We start from the raw sequence: 20,969 nt of genomic DNA on the forward strand, positions 1-20,969 counted from the left end.
AAAAAAAAAAAAAAAAACTTTTCAAAAGAAGATAGATAAATGGGCAACAAACAAATTAAAAATGAATGCTCAATGTCACTAATTATCAGGACATGCAAATCACAATGAGAGAGCACATTTCCCTGGTTAGAATGACTTTTATTAAAAAGTCCAAAAACAATAGATGTTGGTGTGGATGCAGAGAGAGGGGAACATTTGTACACTGTTTGTAGGACTGCAAATTAATATAACCTCTATTGAAAACAGTACGGAGATTCCTCAAAGAACTAAAAGTAGACCTACCATTTGATTCAGCAATCCCACTACTGGATATTTACCCAAAGGAAAAGAAGTCATTTTATCAAAAGACACCTGTAGTCGAATGTTTATTGCAGCAAAATTCACAATTGCAAAGATGGGGAATCAACCCAAGTGCCCATCAGTTCATGAGTGAATTAATAAAATGTGGTATACGTATACCATGGAATACTACTGTGCCATGAAGAAAGATAAATTAAGGTCTTTTTCAACAATTTGGATGGAAGTGGAGACCACTATTCTAAGTGAAGAATCTAATAAATCAAAAAACAAACACCATATGTACTTTCTATTAAACCGAAACTAACCAAAGAGCACATATGTGCACAGAGGGAAGTAAAACTCAGTGGAAATCAAACAGGGGAGGGGTTAGGATGGAATGGGTAAAAACCTACCTAATGGGTACAATGAACACTATCTGGATAATGGACACACTTATATCCTCGACTCTTACATAACAAAATCAGGAAATGTAAGCAAAAATGTTTGTACTTTTGTAATAATTTGAAATTTAAAAAAACCTGTTGTTAAAATTCTGTCACATAAGGGAAGGTATAACACCCATGAAACAAGAACAAGATGGTATAAATAAGGAATAATTAGAGAAAAGAAAGAACTAGAAAGTTGAATATCTAACTAATGAATAATGTTTGACAGAGAAAAGTAATAGAGAAAATAGAGAGAAAATGTCATTGAATTGTTTTGGTTGAGAGTTTTCAGATTGAGATTGCTCATCAATTCGAGGAAAGAAAAAAGTGTAAAACCAGCACGTAGTATTGAAACATTTCAGAACACTGAGCTAAAGAGATAGTACTGAACGTTTGGGAAGAGAGGGAAAGAAAAGAAAATTTATCACATATAAAGACATAGGAATCATAATCATAGAAGATTTTCAAGAGTAGCATTGGAAGCTGCATGATATTGAATATTCTGAGCAATATTTTTTTAAACTTGAATCTATAACTAAAACATAATTCTAAACTGATTTCTATTAAAATTCTGGATAGAATAAAGGCATTTTAGTTTGAAATCTGCTCCAGGCTCTAGTCAAGGAGAAAGCAGTTGAGAATCACTTATGAATAGAGTGGGTAACCAAGAAAAAAACAAATATAAGATGTAGAAAACAAAGCCAGCATCGGAGTAAAGAAAGATATAAACAATTTATGGGACAGACCTAAACAACATCTACCCAGCCAGATTGGACAGGAGGCCTGAAGTTTCCAGGAAGGCTATAGTGAGGGGAAACTTAACAGCTAAAGTATAAAAAATAAATTTTATATATACTCAAGAGGCTAAAGTGGTGGATCTCCTGAGCCCAGGAGTTTGAGGCTGTGGAGAGCAACGTTTGGGCCACTGCACTTCAGCCTGGGTGACAGATCAAGACCCTGTCTTTAAAAAAATCAAATTAATTAATTAAATTAATTATATAGATATAATTATAATTATATAAATATAATTATAATTAATTATAATTAATAAAAATATAGAATAGATTTTAGAAGATTTAAAAACTTCTGTTATAGATTTCAAGAATTCATGAGAGGTTCAGAAAAACATAAGTAAAACGGGAAAAATGGATTTATTATTAATTCAAAGAACAAAAATAGCGCCAGAAAAGAAATGTAGTCATGATAACACTCAGCTCATAGTTCACAACATTTACATGGTTATAATAATTCAAACTCCAAATATCAATATAACCTATGTTTCTACAGTTAGTATACTGGAAGGATAAAAAGAAGAGAAAGTGAGATAAGAAGGTGTTGAAGGGCATATAAGTGGGCCAAATCATTAACTTTCAAAATACAAAGTCAAATAATGTATAAAATTGATATATAAGTAATTAGCAGAATAAGTACCTATTCAGAAATATGGAAATAAGTCCCAAAAGAAAAAGATAAAACAGACTTGCAGGAAAATTAAAGGTGAGAAATTTGTGCACAGGCAGGACACATGAGGTGAGAGTGTGTGTGTGTGTTGTGTGTGTGGGTTGGGGGAGGTGTGGGGCAAGATATTTCTGTATTTCATTTTAAATTTTGTGATACTTAAACATTACAAATGTTTCATATAAACTCTGTTTTCATGTGTTACTTTGATAAACATTTAAAAATAATTTGAGAAAATCTGTGTAACTTTTTTGGTTATTTAAAAAAAACAGTTAAATTTCAAATATTAGACATCTGAAATGTACTCATTAGAAATTTAATTGTGTACTTCAGTTTTAGTTTCTCTGCCTTCAGGATCTTTAGTACTTAACATATGTAAATTACTAGGATGTGTTCTTCATGAAAACATTTAGACTGTGCCACGGATTTTAGTGCCATTTTAGACTATGATACCTACGTCTAATTTTTATATTTGACACTGCCCACTTAAATGGGATGTTATTTCATGGCCATAAAATATTGCAGAACATCAAAGAGAATATATAATTCATAGGGTGTGACAAAGTAACTTTTTGAAAATTAGTTTCTACTGATCATGTCTTTGTTAGAAGGGCACATTTTTAAAACATAAGTTGAATTTTCAAATTATGAAACTTCGAAGTCCAAGCCTATTTACTAAATAATGAAAATATTGGAAAAATTGAGTACATTTTTTCCCCAGGAATGTGACTCAGAAAGTAGATGCTTATTGTATTGGAAAAGAACCTTTACTCCTTTCATTAATTTTCTTGCCATTTATAAGTGAATTATATTTCTTGAACAATTAAATATCATCAATTACTTTTTCTGTACAACATATCTTACAGTAAAGATTGAGTTACAAGGCACATTTTAAAACCTTCTGTAGCTACAAAATGGTTATAGTAGCCAGATTTATTAAAGTAGAATTGCTATTCTGTGAAAATAAAATGGAAAGAGGTAGAAACGTAATCGGTTCTTCTTTTATAAACATTGGGTTGGAAATGATACTATCTAACAATGATGAAATATAAAGGAGTTATTAGAAAACATGCACTGGATGTAACAGCACAAAAAATAAAATAAAGAAGGCCTCACTATAAATGTCACACTTTATTTTATGTTCTCTAAGAATGGAAAATCAAGGTATAGAAAGGATATCTCAGGCAATACTTGTCACATCCTTGATTTGGGCCATCACTTCTGTTTTTCTTCTGGGTTTGGATGTTGTTTTCTTATCAATAATGGAATTTTAGTTTTTCCCTCAACTTAATATTATACTTACAACCCCTCAGGTCAGTTCTGACTAGTTTACACCATCACATAAACATTTCTCTGCTTCCTAAATCTATTCTTCCAGAGTAACTGCCTCTAGACAAATTCAATCTCTTTGGTTGATAGGTATTTTCAAAATAATTTAGAAGTTCTCCCATAACTCTTGACATGTTTAGGGATCCCCAGTAGTTCTCATCATGTCTTTAGGGAAAGTAGGGTAAATATTTCATAACACAGTCTCATTACTGGTAAGTCTAATTGCTTGGGTAATGACTTTAAACCCTTTCAATTTCCTTCTGAAGGCAGTCTATACTGCAGTAATGCTACTTTTTTTCTATTCCAAAGCTTTTGGTAGTTACAGAAAAATAGCAATGAGTGCTTCTTTAAATAGAAGAGCTGTACTTGTGGGCTTTCAATGCTAATGTTTAGTGACCACTAATTTCATATCTTACCAGGCAAAACTGTATTTTATTCATTACAGAATGGAGCACATGTTGAGACTCATAGATGACTGCATGAAATTTAGGGGCAAACTGACACTTGTCTGAGCTCTGCAGGGTAGAAATTTACATGTATACTTTGAACATTTTTATTTTTACTGTTCAATTTCTTTAATGAATTATGGGATTTCTCCTGGCTTTGTCGTTTGGGACTTCAAGTGCTTATTATCCACAGGGAGTATTCCCAGAGATTACTCAGTACTCAGAGTGATTGAAAAGAGTGGCCTGCACTCTGGTACATATTCATAAAGCACAACCTTAGCTCTCGAAATGTAATGGAAATCATAATACGGCGCTTTCCATCCTGGCATTCTCCTTACACAATGGGATGACAGCACCCAAACTGCAAAAGAGTCTTCTTTAGGGACCTATGTAGGACTTTGGTGCTACCCTTGGGTGTGTCCTAGAGTAATGACCAGAAATAGGGATCTTATTGTGCATGTAAGTAGAGAATTATTTTTACTGGCACAGAAAAATAATTTAAAATCACAATGATCTCATGTACCTTAAAAAAATCACATAATATCTGCAATAGTGAAATCTTTTAAGATATGTATATATATGTACATACATATACATACTTACACATGTATATATATGTGTGTATGTGTGTCCATACAGAAACTTGAATGGGACTTCAAGGTATTCTAGAGGAATATTACATCTTCAGCATCTTTAAGATTCATTTTCCCCAATTTTCTGTCATTTTATTTCTCTTTCAATCTTCTCCAATTGCCCAGTAATTACACTTTTATTTATTTAGCCATCTTTGCTGTCCCCAATTTTCTCCTTCTTAATGCATTCTACACAATTTCTGCGATACAGTTTTTTTACCTTGCAACTGAATTGCTCCAGCTAAAGAGTCCTTTAGTTCTTAAAGTTGAAGTAAGATGAATATCATAACAAAATAGTTTATTTATGGGTCTTTTTTTACTCTTTAATTTTATATGTGTATATAGATAGACAGTCTTTCTATCACGTGCTAAAACTATAAATACCTCACTTTGAAATTTTAAAATTGGAAAACAAATTTTTTACACTACACTCTCTATAAAACCTTATCCTGTTTTGCACATAACAGATCCCTGACAAAGGCATCATAGTGGAATGAGTGGCTAACTTTAGACAGATGTAATATCTCACATGGACTTTGAGAAAGAACTGTTTTTTTACATTTTGATGAAAGGCAAAATCCTATAAATATATGAATAAAGTAGATAAATTAATGTTTCCAAAATGGTTTTCTTCACATCAAAGATTTTTATCAGAAAGGCAGAAAACAAGACAATTCTAATCTATCACTGCTTATCACAAGTCATGAGTAACTGTCCATGTATGGCCTCGTTTTTAGTGTTAATAACAATATTCAAAAGCAAAGGAAAAGTGGTTATAAATAACAATGAGTAATTTAAAAGAGAGTTTTACCAAAGACAGTCAGCTCTGCTGGATCACTGTCTCTCTCTCCCACCATGTTCGTGCCAACACAGGTGTACATCCCTGCATCACTTTTTCTAGTATTGGAGATCATCAGTTTTCCACCACGGATCTGTTAAAATGAAACAAAAATAAAAGGGAAAGAAAAAGAAACAGGAAAAAAAAGTATTAATAAACAATTTTGAATTATTAAGCACATTTTCTTTTCGAAAGAAAATAGCTGAGTATCTATCACACAAATCCTTCCCGTTATTTGGGCATCTCCCTGTGTGCTATTTTTTTCTTGCATTCGCCCTCAATATATGTCTCCATAGTCCCTTCTTAGAGAATTCTTCTTTAAGGCAGACTTCTTTTCTTTTGCCTGCTCCTATGTTGAGTTTTGTGACTTCCCTTCATTAAATCCTAGTTGTTAGTCCTCACACTGAGATTCTGTTGAATGAATTGCTATTGTCCTTTGTCAGCAGGAAGAAAAAAATAGACATCTGTTTTGAATAATGTATTAAAATCTAGCCGACTCAGAAGGATTCAAGAAGTAATTTTTGATTATCTATAAGGGCTGGGCAGTGTTCTGGGTACCTGGGATGCAGTGGTAAACAAAATAGTAAAAATCTTTGCCTTCCTGGAGCTTACATTTCAATAGTTAGTAGTAATCATCTTTGTCTCGTCTTAATTGTAATTAAAAGATAATTTTTAGTAAGGAGGGTGGGTTAGACAAAAAAATTTGTAAAATAATGAGTGTGAGTTGGTACAAATCATTGGCATCTAATAGGTTCTCCTAAAGATTTCTTACATGAGAATTCTTTATTGATGGAATAAACAAATGCAATAATATTAAACTATCTATTTGCCAAAGAGGACATTATTGAAGCAGAGTTAGGTTTTTAGTAAATGCCATCACTCATAGTTTCTTTCCCAGGTTTTTAAATTTTATTCATTTAAATTCAAATAATCTTAACTTTATAATGATTGAGTGTTCCCAAAGAGATACCAGATAAGAACATGCCGGTTTCCTCCATTATATTTTAATTTCATAGGCAAACACAAATCACGTAGGTTGGTTTCCATCAGGGATGTTTCAAACTTTAAATCTTGTCATGTGATAAAAAGGGACTTTTCAACTTTTTTTTTACATTAGAGCAGAAGAACATCAGCCTGTTCTCAATTATATCCAGCAGGCTGGAATAATAGGTTATAAAAATGGCCATGGAGGCCATTTCTCCTCCTTTCAAAGCTGAGGGTGGCAATATGACTTAACAAATGAAACTAAAGCAACATTTCGCCAGAAGAAAGGTACTTATGCTTTGGGTCTTGTCTTTTCTTTCTCCAGTTGGAACCCTGAGGTCATAATGGGAATCAGCCTGAGCTAGCCTGCTAGAAAAGAAAAAGCCATGAGGAAGAAAACTAAGATGCTGAGTAGAGCACCAGCCAATTTCCAGACATGTGGATAAGTTCATCCTAGATTATTTAGTCAGTACACCTTTAAACAGGCTACAGAAGGATGAAAAAGTCTAGCAAAGACCAGCCAAGCTGGCTCAGAGCACAACTATCAACTTTCCCACAGAATCAGAGTCTAAATAAAACGTTTATTATAAGTCATTATATTTAGGGGTGGCTTGTTGCAAAGCAAAATCTAAATGCTACAAACGTGAACTAGAAATCCTTGAACATAGATTTTACTCCATCACCAGAAGCACATTTTCATAAATTTGGTGCTCAAGCACAGACGACTGGGAACCAAACTCTCCTTGGCAATGCAGATATCACTATGTTGACAATCAAGCTGGTGTTGGGGCTCAGAGAAACGATACCCAAAACTATGGTGCTTTGGCATTCTGAGCACTTTGAATTAATGAAAACTGGAAGGCCTTAGAAGCTGCCTCAAAATCAATGTCTCTCTGACATTCCTTTGTTTCTCACCCCCAAAGCACAGAGAGGGACTTTCTCTGAAGTTTCCTTATCTGACTGAGGGAAATTCTTCCAAAAGAAAAACAATTGCCTTAAATCCCCTGTCTGAAATCTCATTAACGAGGAAAGATTAATCACCAAAGAAGAAACTAAAGGTCACTAACATGCTTGCTGGACAGACTTTCCATCTATTCTTCTAAGAGACTTTATCTACATAATAAGACCACCTTTGTTTGCAGTGCCGTTCCGCCCCTCACCTTCCCATAACTTGTCACCACCTCTCCCAGAGCTCGGAGGAACTTTGTTCCTGGCTGTTGTCTGCTCTTTGGTCCCATTCATGTCCCCTGAAAATCATTCACTCTTCTTCTAAACTTGCCAACATTCCCCATTTCCCTCTCCCCTATGAAGAGGGTAATTAAGCTTCAACCATCTGGCTCTTCTTTGAGTTTCATATTTTGCATGACTCCCATGTGCTTGCACATTAATAAATGTGTTTGCTTTTTCTTCCATTAATCTATTGTGAGTTTATTTCTGCAGACTTAAAGACTTGAACTTTCAGAGGATGAAGGGAAAAATTCTCTTTGCCCCTACACCAGAAACATATAAATATATGTTGTCATATCTTACATCGCCTATCTAGTTCTGTTTTATGTTGTAATCACAATACGCACACAAGAAAATTCTTCATTTATAATATACCTATCTTTGAAATAATGGATACAAGATCATATAAACTTTTGATTGAAATAGCACATTTATTCAGTCAAATGAGACATTTTCTTCAATAAAATACATTCGCCCTCAGTTATTGTACTGAATATAAAAATTAAACTACTAAACATCAGAAGGTGGAGGTATTATATATATTATTTCAGCGGCCTGCTTCTTCCTAAGATACTTCACATACCAATGTGTGGATCCTCTGAAAAAATAAAATGATGTCATTCCCCTGTTTCTGGATATTTCATTTCAAATCTTAGTCAACTAATGAACGTGATCACCAATTTTCTTTGAAAACAGACTATTTTTCTACATGATTAACATGCAGAATCGGTCATTTTTTAAATTTTATTTCATATCTATTAAATTTACTATGAAATTAATTCATGCATAAAATTTTCTGTTATAAATATTATCTGATTAGAAAACTGGAAAAAGTGTTTAAGATGTTCATCACTTTAAATTATTTCCTCTGATAATTTTGAAAATAGTGCAAAATTAGATGTAGTTATTATGGCTTATGGATATCATTTACACTTTAACACTGATGTACTTCATGATCAATAGAAGATTTTGGAGACCTTAAAAAAGACCTAAGACATTAATAGTGTACTGCAAAGATAGCATTTCCATATTCAGATTGGTGCAATTATTAATATCTCACATACATTCGATGCATATAATTTTTGTCTGTTTGTAGCCTCATCCCAAAGTTTTTGTTTTTAAGTGTTTTCAATGCAATGTACATTGTAATAGCATTGAGATACAATTTTGTTAACAATAAATTAAAGAATAAAATACATATGTTTTAAGACTTAAGTCTTCAATCTCTCTAGGCTATCATTTTAATTTAACTCACACTTATTCTTTCTTCCTTGTCATCAATTCGAACTTTGTCTTTCTTCCAGTAGATGGTAGGTTCTGGGTGTCCCCGGGGAGGTTGGCACTCCAGGATTGCAGGCTCTCCAGCTGCCACCACAACATCTGTGGGGTTTTGCCGGAAGTCATCTCGTAACACTGAGGAAAAATAATTATAGCAAAAGAAAATTCAATGAAGGTCACTTTAGTTTTTTGTTACTAAAGTTAACTTCAAGTCCTGCTTACTTTGTTCTAACAAAAATTGCCTGGATCTTTACTGAGAACATAGCCATATTCATCTTAAAATATTCTAGGACAACCTAAATGTTCATCAACAGGGAAATGGGAATGTTTGACTAAATGATCGTGTACCTTTGCTCAAAAATCTGATTTAAAAAATAAGTCTAAGGAAAATAAGAAGAGAAATAGTCATCATATAGTTCTGAGATTTAATAAAAAAAGCAAAGTACAGAACTCTTTATGTAGCACAATTATATTTTCTACAAAGAAAATCATATACGCATATGCACGTGGTTTGCGAGCATGCATGCTGTCGGTCTATGAGGGGAAGAGGGGTGGAACTCTTTGAGAAAGTCCTTTCTCATGACATGAACATGGACACGGTCCACATTGTTTTCATTACACTTCAGAAGACAGACTCATTGTTCACCCTTGTAACGCACTAGCACCCACATACACAGGGCTACATTTTCATTCTCTCTGCATCTCCACCTGCCGAGCGACATCTGGGCAGCGTGACATTCAGGGCAGAGATATCTCTAGTAGCAGTTTTGCCAGTCTGAATTTCCCCTCCTTTCATTAAGGAGAACAGCAGGTTGGACCTCCGTAGTAACTACCAAAAATCTGGCATGCCTGGCTCTCCAAATGTCACCTATCTATCTGCCTGTGCTTCTCTGCTGCTGGCAAAATCAAAAGCCTGGAGAAGTGGCACGGTCCTATCAGATTACAGAATGCTGGGTTTTATTTGGTAAATAAGGACCATGGCAACATTCACAAAAGTAGTTGAGATCAGCAAATGTACCATATACCACAGCTGCCTCTGCTTTTCCTAGTTACCTTCACTTTTCTTACTCTTTGACATTCCAACACAGACAAGTTTAGTTCCAAAGTACTCAGGGGCAAAACAAACCTACACACACACACACACACATACACACACACACACACGCACACACACACATCAAGCTGTTTGAAATCAACATTAGGCAGCTTGTGCTAGCCTGTTATGTATATCACGTGCTGCAAATGGGGATTAGGTCAAACCAACTGCCTTCCGTGTCCTGTAATGAGACCCACTTCAGCACTCTGCTCCTTTGTTGTGCCAAGTCTCTAGGTTAATTGTCATTCTCCAAAGAAATAAAAATCCCTGTCTTCCAAATAGCTCCAGGGAGACAACTGGGTGAATTTTAGGGCTTTTTTTTTCTTGTCTCTTGCAACACATCCTTTAACACAGTTTTCCATCTTAATGAAGTCACGGCCCTTTATGAGATTAGAGAACCTTGACTCTTATTGAAGAGTGGTAGGAAAGAATTCAGCACAAATTGTTCACTCTCAGTTTATAAGCTGATTAATTTAGTGTTTTCACTGCTAAGGAAATGTGTTCCATTTTCGCACTGTGAACTGCACATTTTTGGTCTCCTTGTCTAACTGGCAAGAACGGTGTGATTTATATGCATAAGGATTTGCTTCTGAGTGAGCTGAAGGAAGTGTGCAGTTAAGTGTGACATTCACGCAAGTGATGAGAAGGAGTTAACACTGTGGTTCCCTCTTGCAGGTAAAACCTCCAGGGAGAGCAAGCTGGTGACTCATTTATATTCTAAATACAGAACAGCTGCTTATTTATGCAATGTTAAGAAGTGCAAAAATATGGTAACAGGGTGATGAGCACCCCTACAATATCCGGTATTGGCAACAAATGGTGTTTTGGCAGGCCCTCAATCTGTTCCAAAATGGCACATCTGGCCAGTTGAAGGACCTTCTCCAGAACTGGTCTCCCAACAAATGACATGTCAAAAAGACTCAGCACAAATGGTACTTAAGACCATTGCAAATCACTCAGAAACACAATGTTACACCAATTTGCAACAATCCAATTTTTTTTTTCTTAAAGGCCCTTTGACATGAGGGACAAAAAGGAGAAAAATATCATAACAAACTATAAAGACTGCTACTCTTAAACAATAAAACATGTGTTTATGGCATTCACACAAAAAAAGAAAATGACTCCAATTTGCAAATGAAGCCAAGAAATTTAACATCAACTGTAATTTTAGGCTTTCAGACTATTCACCCAGAGAGTAGGGTGAGATAATGGTATAATTGGTACTGTATCCTCTTCAACTTGTAATATGCTCTTTGGGGTTTGTATAGTACTCAGTTAATCCATTTGTGATTAGTGATACCACTTCTTTTACCCTAAGTCTTCAGGGTAATAAAATGTTTTTTCTCTCATTCTCAAATAAAATTTTCAAGAGAAAGAGATGTTTTTCAGAAGATTCTAGCACAGAAAACATAGAACTTATTTTTTAGGAAAAAGAGTAAAGTCATTTTTATTCTTTTCAAATTTTAAAGGAGGATATATATGTTCTAATATATGTTTATGTTCCTGAGGTCTGTATATCCATTCGTAAATGTAGGCAAAATAAAATGAAATCATATTTATCAGGTCCCATTTCTGTGCTAAGTATTCATTTCTGTCTTGGATTGTACCCTGTGCTTTGTCGCAGCTGATAAGGAATAGGAAGTGTTAGTCAACGTGAAGGATCCATATGAGTTCAAGGGAGAGAACTAAGACGGTCTTGCAAATGCAGAAAAGCAAAGCAAATTCCAATTCTAAAATGAGTCCATGTTTGTGTGTATATATATATTTCCCCTGTGTGTATATATATATTTCCCCTTATTCCCCTATACTAAAGAGAGCTGAGAACTATATTTTAAAACGTGGCTTGACAAGTAAGCCAAAGCAAGAACATACAACCATATGTGTGTTACCTAATTCCCCCAAACAGTCTTTAAATATGATGAAGAAAAATAAACCTGAAGAACTGAAAAGAATACAGTTAAAATGGCAAAAACTGAGTGGGTAGCAGTAAGTTATACTTTAAAGAAAAAAGATGTACTGTTTTCCTTCATGGCTGTATTAATTTACATTTCCACTAAGGCATGAGGGCTCTCTTTACTCCACACCCACCCAATACTTGTTATCTTTTATTTTTTGATAGTAGCCCCTCTAACAGGTGTCCATTGTATCCCATAAATATATAATATTATAATTATCTGTCAATTAAAAATTAAATATAAAAAATAAATTAAAAAATCAAGGTTATAAAGATGCACTTTGATATAGTACTAGTTTGCAGATCTAAGTTTAGAAAACAAAGTTTCAAACATCTAGGGGGAAAAGGATATATCTAAATGGCTAGAACCCAGGTATTCATTTCTATATATGAAGATGGAAAACACAAATGAGAGTTCACTCAGCTAGTCGTAATACAATCTGGTTTATATTTTCATATTTTTTTTTACATTGACACACACCATGATTTATGAAGTTATTCTGGAAGATCAGACCATTCTGAATTTACTAGGGTGTTTGATGCAATATGGTTGCATGTGACATAGAGATTGCTGACAATTGATTCGATACTGCAAGTTCATATTAAACACTGCAATGTGCTCAGCACCGTCCTGTGAACTGGCTATGGCGTGACGCTGCCTGTGGTAGGCCCTTGCCTATGATCGCCACTGGTCACTGGCTCCGGCTACTTACGCCCTTGTGCGAGCCCCTCCCCCTGAGTGTGACCTGGACCTAGTGACTTGCCTTTAATGAACAGAGTATTACAAAGTCATAGGATGTCACCTCTGAGATTAGGTTATAAAAGACAGTGACTTTCATGTTTTTGGCTTGCTGTCTCTGCCTCTACTTGGGGCTCAGAAAAAGATACATCAAAATATGCCACTTTGGACTTCAAACTGAGAGCACCTGGGAGCAGCAAATGCAGAGAAGGGCTTTCTCTGAAGTTCCCCTATATACCTAAAGGTCCAGTGTTCCAGAAGATGTTCAGTTGTTGTGAATTCCTTGTCCAGATATCTCACTGACCAAGGGAAATTGGTGCGGTACTGGAGTTGACACCACACCCAGAGCCCAGAGGAACTGTTCTTCAGGACCATTGATCTTCTCTGAAAATCATTTACTCTTCCTCTACAATTTCCTTCATCCCCCACTTCCAACTCCCCTACGAAAAGGATATTTAAGCTTCAATCATCTGGCCCTTTCTGAGTCTCATATTTTGTGTGGCTCTGGTGCATATGTGCATGTCTTAAATATGCATGCTTTTCTCCTATTAATCTGCCTACTGTTGGTTTATTGCAGCAGACTCAGTTATCAAAACTTCAGAAGGAAAGTTTGGACTTCTCTACACTCACTCTCTTCCCGTGCACTTCCTCTGCTCATGCAGATTGCCTTGTTGCCTGTAGACAGGCCCACTTGGCAAGGATATGCGGGCAGCTTCAGTCAACAGCCAGCAAGAAACTGAGGCCCTCAGTCCAACAACCCTTGAGGACCCAAGTCACCACTAAATTTTGTGGTCATTTGTTATGAAGCATTAGGTAACTTATATAGTACCCTAAAAAAAGCTTTACATCCATTTGTGATTTTTAGAGCTTAAATATTTGACTTCTGGTTCCTCACAACCCCACATTCTTTCCCTCCCTGAGTCCTCCCTCTCTATTGCATCCTCAATCAGTAGTTCTCAGGCCTTTTTACTTTTAACCTCTGTCTAGGCAAATTACTACTCAGACATTCCCATCTTAGTTTATTAAAACAAATTAGCAATGACGATGAGGTGAGACTGCATAATTAATGGACTTCTGAAAGATACATTGCTAAACCACACCGTGCACAGGCTTTCCAAGTAAAGTTATTAGAAAAGGAAAACCTAAAAATATTATTGGTAAAAAAAAAAAATCTGTAGACATCATTGGATGAAAACCACCCACAACAAACTAAATCGGTTATGAGAAAGGTAGTGAAGGAATTGTGAGAGAGAGAAGCAGTGGAAGCCATAGGCAATCAAACAACACTGAACACAAGGCTCCCTTGCAGAGAGGTTTGTCTCAGTCTGTGCATGCGACTGATGGAGCCCTGTGGCACAGTGACACCCAGGCGTCTCAGGAGGAAACTGAACTCTAGTCCTAAGCAGTTGCTTATATGATATATATTTTAGTTCATAAATACAAAATTTTAGTAAACCATGATATTTAGAAGGATACTTAGGAGGCTTTATTCATGTATGTAGAAAATATAATAAAATTGTGTGCTGGTTTTCAGTAAGATTTTTTTTTTGAAAGAACTTGCTTTTCTTGGATCAGTTAGCAGGCACAAATAAAGACACTTTTATCTCTCCATTTTAAAATATCTGTTTTATGATCATAGCTAAAATTTAGTGAGTACATACTATATGCCAAAGGTGGCATCATGGATGTGGAATAGGTCAAGTGAAACTTGTCTATTGTGTTAGATAAGTAGAGGGTTTGAACCCAGTGTGTCTGACACTAGAATCTACACACAATCATTATGCTACACTGATTTCAATACCATCTGCTTCTATTTATCCTATCTCCACTGCCCTACTTCAGAACATACTTATAGCTTTCTTGAATTACTGTAAGAATATACTATTTGACCTTTTTCTCTGATTTCTCTTTCAAACCCACCATTATAGCTATTAAGAGTTTCTAAAATGCAAATGTGATCATGTCAGTTCCCTTTTTTAACACTTTTTAATGGCTCTTAAAATAAAATTCTCTTTTTAATATGATTTCCAATGTTTAGAATCCGGTCCCTGCTTATATCTCCAGGCTCATTGCAGACATTTCTGCAACCCCGTGCCCTAAGCATATAGAGGAACGTATAATTATCATTGTACATCAGCATATGATGGCCTTTCTGCCAGAAAATATATCCCAGTTCTCCCTTTGTTCCCTTACTTTTGCTTATTTATTTCTGAAATACATACTTTTCCTTCAGTGTTAGTTTCAGACTCACTCATCTAAAAAGTCTTTCTTTATATACTTAACCTGGATGAGGGAACCCTCCAAAAGGCTCCCATTTCAAAGGGTATCAGAAGAGTTAATCAAGTATTCTTGATTGGTTGATTGAATTGACACACTTCTCCTTGAGATGTGCATTGCAGTGTTTTCTTATTGTATAAAATAGACCAAAATGTTATAATTTGATTTGATAACATCATTTATAAAGAACAATTTAAGTTGGTTGAATTTAAGCAATAGAGTACTTGACTTTCCTACCTACATGTTCATATATCTGTAAAATAAAAGAAAACCATTCAAGAAGGTCATAAATCACTCGAGGAAACAACAAATTTATGTGCAACCAACAAAACTGGCAGCACAAATTATAATATATTAGAGCAGATATTACAATAGACTAAAAGAAAAAAAGTGATGGTCAACCGGTACAGATTATTTCCCTAATCCTACCAACACCACTACCAGCATGACCACCTACAACCATAGGGGATGATTCGGTATAATTCCAACCAGCATAAAGCTCAAGACTTCCACTCTATACAAGAGGAAAGTACCTTGTATCTTTCTGGACTAAGTGGCTGTTGTTGGCAGCTATGCTGTGACCCCAGGGGGAGCTCTGGCCTCAGGATGAAACTGAGGCTCCACACACTTCAGCATGAAAAATCGGGTTCTTGGTGACATGGCTGGACAAATCAATTCCGAAGATTGCTAATTCTGGACTGTCTAGATATGTTCTCTTTCATATTTAAGCTGATTTAAATTGTTTCCCTTTTCAACTGAAAGCTCCCCACTGACATGGCATAATTCCATATTTTTCTAAAGTTCTAATGACTAAAAGACTGAATAAAACTAAAAAGGAATCGTCATTCACAAGAAACTACTACATTTGGTACAATCAAACAAAATATGGTCAGAATGGACACCAGCTAAACAGCCAATAGCCACCAGCTAAACAGACAATAAGATATGATATTTTGGGGATAAGTTATAAGCGGTTTCTTTTTGCACAGAAGGGGAATGGGAAAGAAATATCTCAGTGGGGAGACATCCTGCTACCGCTGTGCAAGCTGACACTCTGGCACCCCTGCCTCATGCTGACAATTCCAAAATGAGACGCTCTCACTCCCCCACCTCCACTAAGACTCTCTGTACAAGCAAATTCACTCAGCAAATGATCCAGATAAACCAGTGGTATGAATTGGAGCATATTGAACAAACAAGAATGCCCTGTGACTTGTTCATTTTCAAGTCATAGCATTTTGTGAAGCCTGGTATTCTGCAGGGAATAAAACACACAAACACATAATTCACACAAGAGGAATGGCCAGCTCTGAGTTTCTTAGCCAAGCCTTTATTCTTGAATCCTTTTTTTAGCCCTGTTCTGTCCTCACCCACAATATAATTTGAAGTCCTGCTAAGAGTGCCAAGTCTTCCTTAATGTTTTCCATTAATGTTTAAAACTTGCTGAAGGATTCTTAGAAATTGCATGGAAACATCGTGCTCTCTGTAATTTGTATCCATAACCTCTGTAATGCATATGTTCTCCTTGGGGACCAAGTGTTGAGATCATTCATAAACTCTTGGATCACATGTGGCACGGCAAACTGGTGACATCTGACCACGGCAGACTCCAGGCCTGTCTCTGGCAATCATTTCCTTTGGTTTGCAGTTAAATAGCCAGCAGTTGGCATACCTTCCACACTTGGAAGTCCTATTTTTGGCAAAGCCTAGCATCTGATATTTGACAGGGATCTGCATACCCTATCCATTAGCTTGCAAGGAAGTTGTGAATTGAGGCTAATTAATGTTTAATCAGTTCCTCTTTTTTTCCCTTAAAGAGCCATTGCCCACAAAATTGTCCATGTGCGACTGTTGTCTCCAAAATCACAGAAAGCTCAAAGGAGCAAGATCAAGTTAGGGACTGTGTACAAATATAATATGTGTGGAGGAATATGGTGTCCAGAAATGCTGATATTAACCTAAACTTGTTCAAGGAAATGCCTTTCTCTACTGCAGAACAAAACCTACCTCACCATGCTCCTAAAGCATGCCGTGTTCCCCAACCACCTGCCTCTCAGCATCTGCCCATTTCAGACAAATTCCAGTCTTGGTCAAAGCAATAACTATGATTCTGGACATTAGAAGATATAATAAATTAAAAGTAAAATTTATAACTAAACAGGCTAGCTTAATTTTAAAAAAAATACCATTATATAGTGTTTCTTAAGATTGTAACAGGAGAAATACCAGATTATTTCAAGCATATAATACTGTCTAGTATATCTGGGTTTGATGACTGCTAGATAGATAGATAGATAGATAAGCAAGCAAGCACACTCATTTTATAGGATTTACATTTATAGGGGATGATTAAAAATAACCATCTGTCTGCTTCTAGCTTTTTAGTCTCCTTCATGTCCCATGGGCCTTGAGTCTTCGGCCAAAGCAGTTAAGCTGCCAGGTACCAGGAAGGCTTGTTACAGGTACTTTGCAGAATGCCTCCTTTGCCCACTGCTTCTCATTTTCCTCCAACTCCCCCCCATCCCTCCTCATTTAGTCTTCACTTTTAGGCTGAAGAAAACAAAAAATTGAGAGGATCAAATGCCATTTATACACATTTATACAAAATTAAAATTCATTATGGTTAAGTGTACATTTAAATTAAAAGTATACCTAAGTCTATATTTAAATTCAAACTTCAGAATTCATTACTGCTCTATAGCTATATCTGTCAATTTGAATAAAGGAAATAAAGAGTGCTATCAAGTAAATATTAATGTGCTTCTTTATTCTGGATCCCAATAGATTACCACTCTCCTCCCACCTTGTTAGTCCTTATCTGAAGACATTAGCTCTTACAGCGTTCCGACGTTGCACATTTCACAGAGGTACACAGTCTCAGCCGCATTTTCTGTCATTCCAACTTCTCCTGGTATCAATGCATTATTTTTTTTTCAGATATTTCTCTCCCATAGTGTGTTCTGATGTGCATGATCAACATGAATTACAACGCCAAGTAACTGCCAGATGTCATGAGTTATAAACTCAATAGTCTAAGGATTATTACACATTAGGGCACCCTACAGTGCAAGGGTGTCCTGGAATTTATGTGTTATTTATTACCTATTGGCAGGGTCTCAAAGTAATCTCACCCCTGCTGATGAAATGAGGGTTGGAAGAAGAAGAAGGTCAAGGTCAACCTTCCTTGTCAAGAATGCCAGTTACTTCGAAACTACTGTTACTTTATCTTTTTTTCCCTCTACGTGAAACTCGACAAAACTCTGAATAAAGGGGACATATATTATAATTGCATCTACGGGCTTTCAACCCGATTCTGCTAATTCACAATTTCTATCATTTCACCTATTTTAACAACACATTTTGTAACGATAACTACTGGAAGTCCTATAGAGAGTGTCCACATGAATCCTACCATAATCCATAAATTCAGAAAGGAGTAATTTGAAGGTATACTGTTTATTTCCGCTTTTGCATGGGAACATAGATGGAAGCCTAACTGCATTAGACTGTATTTGAATGTTGAAATTAATAAAAAATTATATCCACATGCCTTTATATTTTTTAGTCTTAGCCATCCAATATCAAAATTTGCATAAGTCCACATCACAAAATATGAGTATTACTCTACACTGTCATGAATTTTGCTAAAATAGATGTAATTTGACATCCTATATTCTTCAGGAAGTATTCTATTTGATTACTACATGACAAGAAGCTTGAAATGTTTTCTAATTCAGAATGTATCATATTTATTTTTAACTTGGCTGATTAAAAAAAAGCTCTATCACTTTTCTACTCTATGCCAAAGACCCAGTAACCTTCTTTTCTTTTGCCACCAAATGAATTCTGAATGCAGTAGTTAACATTCAGCAATCTCATTACCCATCTACCATAAATCTTCAAAAGCATCACCATCTTTTGACAGCTAAGCAATAGAAGAGAAAGCAAGAAGCATATCCAAGCACTTTTTATAAATGCAAATATCCTAAAGACCAAATTTAAATTGACAGTGATTAGAAAACAATGTGCTTGACAATTTTTGTTTACCTATGAAAAACACAGTTTCTTATAGTCTTGATGTTAAGTCCACCCCCCCGCCTTTCCATATACTCTATGAAAACAAACTGATACCACACAACAAATATTGAATATATTTAAGGTAGAACGCTGAGTTCTTATGATAAAAATTAATTATGTATTTTTACCAAAAGTATTTAAATATTTAAAAACTCACATATGTTTTAATCAAAACTTCATATCTTATGTGAAAGTAGAAAAAAGTCCTCTTAAGAATGAAGATTTTAAAAAAAAATCCCTCTTTTTTTGATATGTACTGGAGCCAACCTTAGCCATCCATAGAGTATATACTCAGCAATAAGGAAATAAATAAAATTGCTGTCTGAGTCTCTGGCTGTATTTTTATTCACTGGGTTGTTCCTAGCCTAAGGACTTACTACACTTTGAATCTCAAAATGCTTGGAGATAAAAAATAAACAGACATAGCTACTTCCTTCTTGATTGGAGAGGAACCAACTCCTCACATAAAGATAACTACCTACTTGCATGTGATTGCTTAAGTTTCTCTACCTGGAATGGTACCAAAATTTGAGCAAGATTTACCAGAAAGTCTACCAAACCTCCTTTATTTTGAACTAATCAAAGCAATTCATAATGCCACATTATTAATAGTCACAAATTATCTTAATTCCTAATTTTGACCATTTTCATGCACCAAAGATTAACCATTTCACTTTACTCCCTCTAAAAACTGTCTGCAAATAGTAAAATTAGAAAAAAACTTGCTTTTTTGGTATTCTTGATGAACAAATTGTTATTGTTCTGAATGTAAGGCAAATTGTCTAAAACATACCAATGAAAGAAAAATCCGAAGTTGTCAAAAAGGATGATTTTCAAAATAAATTAGTAGATTTCAAAAAAATCAGACATTACATATACTGATTGAATGGTGTCTAAAGCACACGTTTACTGCTGCCCTTGACACTTGTCCCCTATGTTTACTTAACAGGAAGACCTTTGTTTAGTAAGCCTTTCTGAACGATAACTTCAATATATTTTAATATCATTGGATAACCAATCACTGAGGATACTCTCCATTGATAAACGTGCTGGGTATGAAGTACAAACTAAAAGACTTCTCACTTCCCATGAAATATCCCAAGTGTCAAGGGGAGAAATTTATTCCTTCTTTCTGAAATCAAAAATCTTCAACACTATGTATGAATTGGATAAATATATATTTTTTCTTCCAAATTAGACACTTTTGGAATTAAAAGGAAATACTATTAGTAATTATGCCAGGATGGTTCCAGGAAATCCAGGCTCGATGTTCACCTTCTTCACTCTGTAACTCTATGTGGTCTAGTGTCTAAAAAAAAATCTCTATAGCCTCATCTTTGTCCCCTCAATCATAACACTCAACTCACACTCGTTCAGGCCTTTCTTCAGGTCCTGAAACATAACATGTTCATTTCCATCTTAGGGCCTCCGCACAGTTTGTTCTCCATTTGTGGAATGCACTCTAATCCCTCTCCACCATATGCCAAGTTCCTTTCAGGGACAGGAACACCCATTCGACAACTGTTTATGGAGCTACTACTGTTTAACTTGGAGGCAACATAGCCTGTGGTAAAGATAATGGGCTTAGTTAGATGGCCTGGGTTTGGGCCTCAGTTCTGCTACTTTTATTATCTAGATCTAGATAATTTTCTACAAGTCCCTGAGTCATTTTGAGCCTCACTATCTTCATCTGTAAAATGAGGATAGTAAAGCCTATGTCTTTGGATTGTTATAAAGAACAAACGAAGTGATCTTTACAAAGCACAATGAGAGGTAAAGGAAGCACTTCACAAATGAAGTTACTGTCATTAGGAACTAGCAGTAGTGCAATAAACAAGGACCTTGCAATTGTGTTTTTGCATCTGATCTTAAATGAGTTTAACGGATGTCAATTTTTAATACCTTT

At 35.5% G+C, this 20,969-nt stretch overlaps 1 protein-coding gene across 1 annotated transcript in view; it reads right to left on the reverse strand.

The window, feature by feature from the left end:
- LOC105812823 (roundabout homolog 2-like) overlaps positions 1–20,969 on the reverse strand; it is a 742,657-nt gene that overhangs the window by 233,845 nt on the left and 487,843 nt on the right. Inside the window, exons 2-3 of the mRNA XM_012647378.1 lie at positions 8,895–9,052; positions 5,402–5,522 (exon numbers count right to left, since the gene is read on the reverse strand). Coding sequence (XP_012502832.1) covers positions 5,402–5,522; positions 8,895–9,052 — 279 coding nt within the window. The remainder of the gene's footprint in view (positions 1–5,401; positions 5,523–8,894; positions 9,053–20,969) is intronic.

The sequence above is a fragment of the Propithecus coquereli genome, unplaced genomic scaffold (assembly GCF_000956105.1).
Source record: "Propithecus coquereli isolate 6110/MARCELLA unplaced genomic scaffold, Pcoq_1.0 Scaffold266, whole genome shotgun sequence".
NCBI classification, from domain to species: domain Eukaryota; kingdom Metazoa; phylum Chordata; class Mammalia; order Primates; family Indriidae; genus Propithecus; species Propithecus coquereli.